The sequence below is a fragment of the Camellia sinensis genome, chromosome 14 (assembly GCF_055761805.1).
Source record: "Camellia sinensis isolate YWXY chromosome 14, ASM5576180v1, whole genome shotgun sequence".
NCBI lineage: Eukaryota > Viridiplantae > Streptophyta > Magnoliopsida > Ericales > Theaceae > Camellia > Camellia sinensis.
This window is the reverse complement of record NC_138974.1, coordinates 57,717,609-57,728,100: the sequence shown is the minus strand read 5'-3', so window position 1 is coordinate 57,728,100 and position 10,492 is coordinate 57,717,609. Positions and strand designations below refer to the sequence as shown.

The 10,492-nt window shown below is 41.1% G+C and overlaps 1 protein-coding gene across 1 annotated transcript; it reads right to left on the bottom strand.

Annotated features, from left to right (window-relative positions):
- Positions 1–131: 131 nt before the first annotated feature.
- On the bottom strand, positions 132–8,589 carry LOC114301597 (transcription factor RF2b). Its single transcript, XM_028246554.2, has 4 exons — positions 7,612–8,589; positions 1,601–1,733; positions 1,333–1,417; positions 132–1,047 (listed from the first exon to the last, which is right to left on the bottom strand). Exons 1-4 carry the CDS (start codon positions 8,130–8,132, stop codon positions 482–484), a joined length of 1,305 nt encoding a protein of 434 aa, XP_028102355.2. The 5' UTR covers positions 8,133–8,589; the 3' UTR covers positions 132–481.
- Between the last annotated feature and the right edge of the window lie 1,903 nt (positions 8,590–10,492).

Genomic DNA, 10,492 nt, shown 5'->3' with positions numbered 1-10,492 from the left:
TAAAATGAGACATTGACCATACAGAGAGAAACATAAAAATTAAACCTTCGTCAATCATCATAAACACTTTTCGAAATACAGAGTAAACTCATTCCCCATGTAATGAACACAACCAAAGACCAACAAGAAAATAACAAAACAAAAATAACATGTGATTGATTTTTGGCAATGCAAAATATACAAATTAGCCATAATGAGATACACAAGGCTCAGCATTATGGAAACACAGCATCTCTGCATCCATTAACATTGACCTGTCATACCTCTATGTTATGACAACAATTTACATGTTGAAAACCGGAAAGGACTCCGTGAATATGTGTCATTTTTGGGGTTACGCTATCAACAAAACAATCAAGAATAAATTCCCAATAGGATACCAATGAAATAAAAGAATTAGATAACCGATTATGAGCCTTTCTAGTTGAATTTCTTGACAGTTCATAGACAACATACCATGCAGGTCCATATCATTGACAAATCAGGGAGTCAACAGTTGTGTTGGGGAGCTACTGTCACTGCCAGAAACTGGAGGACCTTCCATATTCACAAGATTTGATCCTCTGTTACTGGTCATATCAAACCCCTGTAAACGAGCGAGAGACTCATTCTGCCCAGGACGAAGCCGGCGACTTGATAGGCTAGACCGGGAATTATGGAATTGCGGGACCTGGGAGAGCACGGGAACTGAATTTTTCGGAAGTGGAAAAAGGTTCGGTGTCGTTGATGGAGATGGGGAGGCCGCTGGGCTGTAAGACATGTTTTGCAGTTGCATGGTTGACGGAGAGGGGGAGGCTGCTACTGAGGTGTAAGACATGCTTTGCAAGGTTGATGGGGAGGCTAATGGGCTGTATTGCATGGGTTGTTGCATTGTTGACGGGGAGGCTAATGGGCTGTACTGCATGGGTTGTTGCATCGTTGATGGGGAAGCCACTGGGCTGCATGGTATACGCCACCCGCCCAAGCTATACGATTCAGAGGGAGTTTTTATTTCTCCGGTGGCAATCTTGAGCCTCTCGACTTCTTGCTTCAATGCTTCATTTAGAGCTATACAGAACAAATGGCATACAAGCACGAGTCATATCAAGACTACCCAATAATGCATATTAGGATTAAGTAGAGGAAAAATACTTTGACACGAACAATTTGATCAAATTTCAAAGTGAAATGCCATTCATTAGGTTTACTTATGCAAGGTCAGCATTTGAATATCAATTTGAAGTGTGATTTTTCATACACATAAAATATTAGCAGTAATTAATTAATTAATTACGTATGCACATACTCAGACAACCATCATCGACAACCAAAACAAACCAGGATGAAACGTACCATCACGCAAATGAGCCTGTTGCTCCATAGCTTGCAACCGAATTTTGAGCTCAGCATTTTCTGTAATCAGGCCCGTTGTGTCTCTCTAAATAGGAAAACAAGAAAGAATCGGATCATAACGTTATTGTGTAGCTAATAAAAATGTGTTTCATATATTTATGTTTAAAACGGATGTTCCTTGCTTACTTTAAAGCTCATGCAATCAAAGATAGATCACGCATAAATAACTAGAGCCCAAAAATGCAAGTAGAAATCCATTGGGACGAACCTGATATATTGTGAGTTGGGCAGAGAGATTTGTTGCTTCTGATTGAAGAGACTGAACTTTTCGCTCAAGTTCTACTACGTAGCGAGCCTTCCTCTCTTTTGAGCGAGCAGCGGACTGTCTATTTGCCAAAATCCTGAATTTAACAACTAACTTTGTTAATGGAAACTCCAAAATGATTGAAATCAAAATGGAGCAAGAACATTTCATAAAATGAGTAGAATATGCTATGCAAGCATCAATTTTGATAAATAAAGACTGAAATGAAAGAGAGGAGAAGGACTGAAATGACAGTGATGTATATTCAGTGTCTGTTGTATTTCTATATGTTACAAGAGACTGAGCTCTCTCTATTTATAGAGAGGAGAAGGTGACCGAAGTGTATATTACAATACATTAAACTAAGCTTTCTTGTGTGCTGGTGTGTGCTTTACAGTGTGATCTGAACATGTGATGCTAGTGGGTGTGTGCTGGTGTGTGTTGTATTAACAGAACATGTGATGCTAGTGGGTGTGTGCTGGTGTGTGTTGTATTGTATACTTTAACAGCCCCCCGCAAACTCAAGGAGGGTAGGCATCGACCAAGTTGAGTTTGGAAACAAGATCACGGAAGCGCCCAGGAGGATGAGCCTTGGTGAAAATATCAGCAGGCTGATCGGCGGAAGCAATAGGGAGAAGATGAACAGTACCACGGGTAACATGCTGTCGAATGAAATGACAATCAATCTCAATATGCTTGGTGCGATCATGAAAAACATCATTGTGAGCAATCTGAATGGCACTCTGATTGTCACAATAAAGAGAGGTAGCGCCAGAAGAGGAAACACCCATATCAGTGAGGAGCCAGCGAAGCCAGAGAAGTTCCTGAGTAGTATCAGCAAGAGCTCGGTATTCAGCTTCGGTGCTAGAACGGGCAGTGAGGGATTGTTTTTTGCTACGCCAAGCAAGAAGAGAATCCCCTAAGAAGAAACAGAAGCCTGTGGTGGAGCGTCGATCTGTAGGATCTCCAGCCCAATCAGCATCAGAAAAGGCACGTAGTTCCAGGGAGGAGGAAGCAGAGTAGTGAAGGCCATGGAACAGAGTGCCTTTGAGGTATCGAAGGATGTGAAGTAGAGCAGTATAGTGGGGAGTGCGAGGAGCCGACATGTACTGACTAACAATGTGAACAGCATAGGCAATGTCAGGACGAGTCACTGTGAGATAGACAAGACTGCCGACGAGTTGGCGATAAAGAGTAGCATCAGTGAGGAGAGCCCCATCGAGAGGAGTGAGACGAATCTGAGGATCAACTAGAGTAGATGTAGTTTTGCAATCAGTAAGACCAGCACGAGCCAGAAGATCGGATGCATATTTGGCCTGAGATAAATAAGAGCCAGTAGAATCATGAGAGACTTCAAGGCCTAAAAAATAGTTAAGAGTACCAAGGTCTTTCATCTCAAACTGACGGTGGAGAAAATGTTTGAGGTGGAGAATACCAGGTGCATCATTACCAGTGATAATCATATCATCCACATACAGAAGGAGAAGAGTGATACCATGAGGGGTGGTCCGTATAAAAAGAGCAGAGTCGTAGGAGCTAGAGGTGAACCCGAAGTCATGAATAGTAGAGCTGAACTTAGCAAACCAAGCGCGGGGTGCTTGCTTGAGGCCATAGAGGGCACGCTGTAGTTTGCAAACTTTATGAGGGGGAAAAGTAGACCCAGGTGGAGGTTGCATGTAGACCTCCTCAAGAAGATTACCATTGAGGAAGGCATTTTTGACATCCATTTGAAAGAGCTGCCAGTGGCGAGCAACAGCAACAGCCAGTAAACTGCGAACAGAGGTAAGCCGAGCAACAGGAGAGAAGGTTTCCTCATAATCAATCCCATATTCCTGGTTGAAACCCTTGGCAACAAGACGAGCTTTGTAGCGTTCAATAGAGCCATCAGAGTGGGTCTTGATTTTGTAAACCCATTTGCAGCCAATCGCAGTTTTGCCAGGAGGAAGATCAACAAGATCCCAAGTATGAGTTTTGTCCAAAGCTTGAAGTTCATCAGTCATAGCTTGCTGCCAAAGAGGATTAGTACAAGCCTCACGATAGGAGGTAGGCTCATAAGTAGAAAAGGCAGCAGATCCAACAATATAATCACGAAGGTGGATAGGAGGTTGAGTTACCCGGTGTGGTCGACCCGCAGGAGGATCGGTGGGAGGAAGAACCGGTGGAGAAGAAGGTGGTGCAGGGAGAGGTGGACCTTCAGGGAGAGCAGTCTGGTCGGGAGCAGAAGTGAGCAAGGGCGGCTCAATGAAGGAGGAACCTGTATCAAATTCATCAGAGAAGAGATCTATGGAAGGATTAGTAAACAGTACAGTAGAGGAAAGTGCAGGTAAGTGAAAGGAGGATAGGGAGGAAAACATTCGGTGCTCCCAAAAGACGACATGGCGAGAGATACGAAGACGTTTAGAGAGAGGGTCCCAACAGCGAAAACCTTTATGTTCAATTCCATACCCAAGAAAGCAACAAAGACGAGAACGAGGTTCAAGCTTGGTGCGTTCATGAGATTGAAGGAGAACAAAACAGGCAGAGCCAAAAACCCGAAGATTAGTATAGGGTGGAGGAGTGCCATGCAGACGTTCAAAGGGAGTTTGATTATGGATGACAAGGGAAGGAGCACAATTGATAGTGTAGACAGCAGTGAGGGCAGCTTCCCCCCAAAAGCTTTCAGGGCAGGAAGAAGAGAGAAGAAGAGCTCGAGTAGTGTCAAGAATATGTCGATGTTTCCGTTCAGCACGACCATTTTGCTGGGACGTGCCAGCACAGGAACGATGAGGCAGTGTACCATGACTCTGAAGAAAGGAAAGGAAATCTGAATCCCGATATTCCATAGCATTGTCAGAGCGAAAAAGTTTGATGGTTTTGGAAAATTGGGTGTGGATCATTTGAGCAAATCAATAATAAAGGGTTTTGAGTTCAGACCGAGTTTTCATGAGAAAAATCCAAGTAAACCGTGAAAAATCATCAATAAAAACAACAAAATAACGAGATCCCCCCATAGTAGTAGTAGGGGAAGGGCCCCAAATATCCGAATGTATAAGATCAAAAGGTGCACATGAAACAGAAGTACTTTTATTGAATGATAAAGCAGGTTGTTTGGCAAGTTGACAGGGTATACAATCGAAAGTATCTGGAATGACATGACACAATTGTCCACTAGAAACCAAAGACTTTAAGCGATTAATAGAAATATGCCCTAAGCGACAATGCCAAAGATGAAAAGGAGATAATGAGGAAGCAGATGCAGGAGCAGCGATCTGAGGAGAGTCAGGAACATGAAGGTGAATGAGCTCATAGAGACGTCCCTGCTTACGGCCGATCCCAATAGTCTGCCCCGTCTGAGGGTCCTGCATCAAACAATGAGTAGCGGAAAAGGTGATAGTTAGACCAAGTTCACATAATTGACCAATAGAGATAAGGTTTAAAGTGAGAGCAGGGATATGATAAACTTGAGGTAAAGTTAAAGAAGATGTGGAAACAGTACCAATATGACGGACAGTCATGAGAGAACCATCAGCAGTTTGAATTGAGGGAATATGAGAAGATGAAGAGAGGGAAGAAAATATAGTTGAACAGGAAGTCATATGATTACAACAGGCAGAGTCAAAATACCAAGAAGAGTTACCTGGAATTACAGACAAAGCAGTAGGAGGAGGTGTACCAGAAGGGGAGAGAAGGTGTTTGAACATAGCCTCGACATCCGTTGGAGAAAAGAGAGGGGAAGACGGAGCAGAAGACGCAGAAAAACCCTCAGCGGCAGCAGCAGCAGTGGCAGTGTGATGAGACTGAGTCCCAGAATGAGACTGATTCCGGGAACGAGGAAAGCTCTCCCGAGAAGCACCACCGCGAGAAGAGTGGCTGGTGGAGGATGAGCGGGATGGATTGCGAAAACAATCCTGTTGCAGATGACCAGGACTAAGTTTGTTGCAGTATCGGCAGGTTCGGACCGGGCAATTTACCAGGAGATGTGTTGAGGGAAGGCCCCGATTCTGACAATAGAGGCAGGCAGTGGTCCGCTGGGTGAATGATGGCCGGTACGGGGGAGTGGCAAGAACAGAGTCCACATGATGAGTTTGGAGAGTACCAAGACGAGTCTCTTCTGATAGCAACTCAGAAATAGCTTGTTCCAGAGTGGACAAGGGATGGCGATGAAGAAGAGAGGCACGAACGGGCTCAAAAGAGGAAGTGAGAGCCATGAGAAAGTGCACCAACCTTTGCTGATTACGATAAGCAGTAAATAAAACAGCATCTTCTCGGTGAGGCCAAGGTGGTTCGGAAAGAGCAAGCTGGTCCCAAATGGAAGACATTTGAGAAAGGAAGTCATTGATGGACTGACTAGTTGCTTGGCGCATCTGATGAAGTTGGCTCTGAAGTTGATATTGATGGGCAAGACCAATAGTCTGGTAACGTTCTTTCAAAAATTCCCAGATGTCCTTTGCAGGAGTAGTGACAGAGTCAAGTTGAAAGCGGCCAAACTGAAGACTGATAGAGGTAACAGAAGTATTCCGAAACCAGGTAATGATTTGGTAATTCTTACTGTCCCATTCCTCAAGGCGATCTTCATATGTAGGAGTAGCATGAGAAACAGTGGTTTCAGCAGTGTCTTTGCCCGGTTGAGTCATGTCCCCAGAGATAATTCGCCAGAGCTTCTTTCTTTTGAGGAAGGAAGACATGGCTTGGGCCCATAGAACATAGTTGGATCCATCCAAAATAACGGAAATGGGATGAGAGGTATCAGGACGATCCATAATATAGTTGAGTAGGGCTAAATTGATAGGGATAGATTTGTAGGAGCAAAATTAGGGAAAACAGAGTGCACCAGTGAGTCCGGAAGGTCGAAAATAGCTAGGAAAGGTGGGCTGCGTAGAGATGATGTCAGCAGGGTGAAAAATGATGTCAGCGGCGCACGTTAGCAGAGACGGCGTACGGCGCACGGTAGCAGAACGGCGCACGCGGGTGCACAATAGCGGAGCGGCGCACGCGCGGCTCACGGTAGCAGAATGGCGCACGTCAGTGCACGGTAGCAGGCGCGGCGCACGAAAGGGCAGGATGGAAGGCGCGTGAGGGCGCGTGTGCGCGTGGAAACGGTAGCAGCGACGCGCCGAGCAAAAGAGCGGCGCGTGAGGGCACGTGTGATGGTTTCTGGTGATGGGCTTGGTGCCGTTGGAATCGTAAGGAGATTCCGAACAATTTGGTGTAGTTCCACTGTGTATGGGACTAAGCACCAAAATTGAAGAATGCCAGAGTTGTATTTCTGTGCTCTGATACCATGATAAATAAAGACTAAAATGAAAGAGAGGAGAAGGACTGAAATGACAGTGATGTATATTCAGTGTCTGTTGTATTTCTATATGTTACAAGAGACTGAGCTCTCTCTATTTATAGAGAGGAGAAGGTGACCGAAGTGTATATTACAATACATTAAACTAAGCTTTCTTGTGTGCTGGTGTGTGCTTTACAGTGTGATCTGAACATGTGATGCTAGTGGGTGTGTGCTGGTGTGTGTTGTATTAACAGAACATGTGATGCTAGTGGGTGTGTGCTGGTGTGTGTTGTATTGTATACTTTAACAAATTTTAATTTTTACATTACCGGCTTCCTTTAATATAAACAAAAAAAAAAACCCACAAAAAAAAAAAAAAAAAAAAAGGATGATGAGGAGTATATCAACATTAAAACCAATCATCTTATTTTGAGTTCTGATTTTTGGTAATAATAATAAAAAAAATAAAAATAAAAATTGAAGGCTAATAATAAAAAAAACCCATAAAAACTATGAGTTCTGATTTTTTATGATAGAAAAAAAAAATTAAAAAAACGCATAAAAACTAAAAACCAATTAAACAACGCGGTATAAAGGATGGTGATGATCCAAATCGGATTTAAAAAATAAAAATAAAAAATGTAATTCTTTTGTCTTGGAGCGAAACAACTTATGAAAAATGGAAACTAAAATAACAATAATAAAAATAAAAAATTCAGACCTCTTGACACGCTTGGGATCAACAGCCCAAATCTCAGCCAACTTCTCAGGAGGTATAGCCTTCTTCACCTCATTAGCATCACCCAACCCCTCCAACGAACTCCCATACCTATGCCGAAACTTTAACGTCTTCTCCGATTCAACAACCCCACCACCACTGCCGCTGCCACTGTCCTCCTGATCCATAAAATCCCTAACGCCGCCATCATCCTCACTCCTCGCAAACTTCTGGAGATCAAAAAATGCAGAGAATAGATCATCCTCATCCATACTCCCTACAATCGACCCGTTGACAGGGTCGCCGGAGAGACCTACCTCGTCGTCTCCGGTGGTCTGAAAATTCCCATCTGAGAGAGCCCTCCGGTGAACCCCCTTGAACAAGGAGGGCTCTTCGGAGTCAGAATTTCCGAACAAAACTGGGATTGACGGGGATGAGGGTGTGGTGGGAGATGGGTTGTTGTTGGAAGCATGCTGAGGAGAAATGGAAGTGGGGTTAGGGCTTGGTGGGCCTTGCATTTCCATGGAGGATCGCAATCACATGGTAGATTGTCGGCGACCCAAATGAATGGGCTCAGAGAGAGAGAGAGAGGTTTTTGGTGCCCCCGCGCAGCTCCCCCTCTTGCTCTGCGCGGGGGGGATGGGAGGGAAAGAAGACGAGCAGGGAGAAGGGGAAGGACTGGGGCGGGGCGGTTTTACATCACAATCGTGGAGTTTTGGTAGAGAGACGAATGGGATGCATCAACGTTGAGATTTTGTTTGGATAGAGGGAAAACGGAGTCAAAAGAAATGATAAAGGGACAATTTTGGGGGACCTTGTTTTTCTAAAAAAGGAAATTTGAATACACTAAAAATACTCTAATTCCATATTTAACTTTTGACTCTCTGATTTTTAATTTTTTTTTTTTTTTTTTTGAGGAAAAAGAGGATTAGTCGTTTTCAAAAATAATTTTTAATAATTTTATGCATTTTTTCATGTTCTAAATTGGACAACTGTGAGTACAATTTCTATTTAAACAATGGCATCCTTTGGGTTGTGGTGTGTTTTGAAATTGGCTTCTCTCCATTCAGTTATTAAATTGGATGGCATTGTGTGGTCATTGTGGGCCTTGATTTGGACCTTTTTTTGATAATTTAAATCGTTCAATTTGTAAAGTTTGTTGGGTATGTTATTCTTATAAAAAATCATATTAATCGGATATCGATAGATATTTTATTAGAGTTATTTCCATCAATGGTATATATAATTTTTAAATTGGTCTCGTTTGTCAATTATATATTTTAGCTAAAAAATAAAAAGTCACTATAAGTTGTCATATCACTCTCTCTATTTTTTTGTATATCTTTTCATAAAAAGTCAAAAAGTTATTAAAATAATATGTTCCCAAACAAGACTATTGTGACATAAATATGATGTGATCAAGTGGCTATTGATATCTGATCACAGTATTTTTTGTAAGGATGATGTAATCAACGTGCTCTACAAATTGAACGATTTGAATCATTAAAATTGACCTGAATTAGGACCCAAAATGATCTAATAGTATCCTTTAGTCCAATAAAGGATTGGAGAGAAGCCAACTTCTTCTTCTTTTTTTTTTTTTAATTAAAAATTCAAAATATCCAATCACATTATTTTTATAGTCAATTCTCAAATGATCCAAGATATTGATTTCTTTATACTTTTTTTTTTTCTTTTGAAATAGCTTATGTCAAGTCAACATGTGGATTGAGGAGTGTTATTTGGGCTAGTATAATTTAATAGGAGTCTTTATTTAATCCTTTAAAGTCCCTTTGAGTGAATTGTGATCATTTTAATTTTATATTTGCAATAAAAATGTTTTATTCCATCGTCTAACAGGGAATGTAGTGATATTTTTTAATTTAAATTAATTATAAATTTGTATTTATATTTCATAGTCATTAGATATATGATGAAAATCTTCTATTACATATATGAAATGAAGAGTATCAAAATGCCGTTCGAATCTACATTTCAATTGGACATCAACCTAATCCATTTTCTTTTTATACTCAACTAAAAAATTTAAAATAAATATTTTATCATTTTCCACCGTTTAACATTTCGAATTTATCCTCATTCCTAACCTGAATCTTCTCTTTCCACACCCACTTCTTCTTCTCTCATTTTCTTCATTCTTTTGTGGGCAATTGGGGCAATTTTTTCCTTTCTCCTACCTTTTGTTTCTCTCCTCCCATATCTTAGTGTTACAAAGGGTGGGGCTAAGGTTTTGCAAAGCTGAAAGATGTCGAGTAGGGCAGGCAAAAAAAGAAAAGGGCACATTGGACAAAGAAGAGGAAGCAGGGAATATTAAGGAGAAGAATGAAGGGCTAGGGCATGGGTGGAAATGGTGTAATAATTAGTGGCCGAGCATGGGTAACAGTACTAGTGGTAAGTTGGGGGAGGTGGTGGGGAAGACGATAAGTAAATTGAGAAATTATGATTTTAAAATTTTGAAATTTAAGTGATTCTAAATAGGGATAAAATTACAATAAATAAATAAAAAATAAAAAATAAAGTCAGTAAAGAGATGAGTTTATGGTGTAAATAAAACCAGAGTGTACAAATTATGTCTTCCAACTGAAATTCATTTATAATAAATTATGTGCGACGAATAAAAAAAAAATTATTTATTTTTTGATAGGTGAATTAATCCCACCCTTGACATTGCATATTAGGATAAACTATAACACTCTACTTGTTTGGAATGCTTCTCCTAGGGCAATCATTTCTTTCTTTGTTAATTTCCCTTTTTTTATTTTTTATTTTTTTATTTTTAAAGCAGAATAATCAATTCAACAAGAAATGCCCTCTTTTTTTTTTTTTAAATAATTTTTAAAAACAACATTAAATAAAAACAGGG

What these genes read in the sequence shown, in the direction of transcription:
- LOC114301597 (XM_028246554.2), bottom strand. Translation starts at nt 8,132, where the DNA reads ATGGAAATGCAAGGCCCACCAAGCCCTAACCCCACTTCCATTTCTCCT. An exon ending in CCCAACTCACAATATATCAG is followed by an intron (nt 1,418 to 1,600) that starts GTTCGTCCCAAT and finishes TTTCCTATTTAG; the next exon opens with AGAGACACAACGGGCCTGAT. An exon ending in ACAGGCTCATTTGCGTGATG is followed by an intron (nt 1,048 to 1,332) that starts GTACGTTTCATC and finishes TGTTCTGTATAG; the next exon opens with CTCTAAATGAAGCATTGAAG.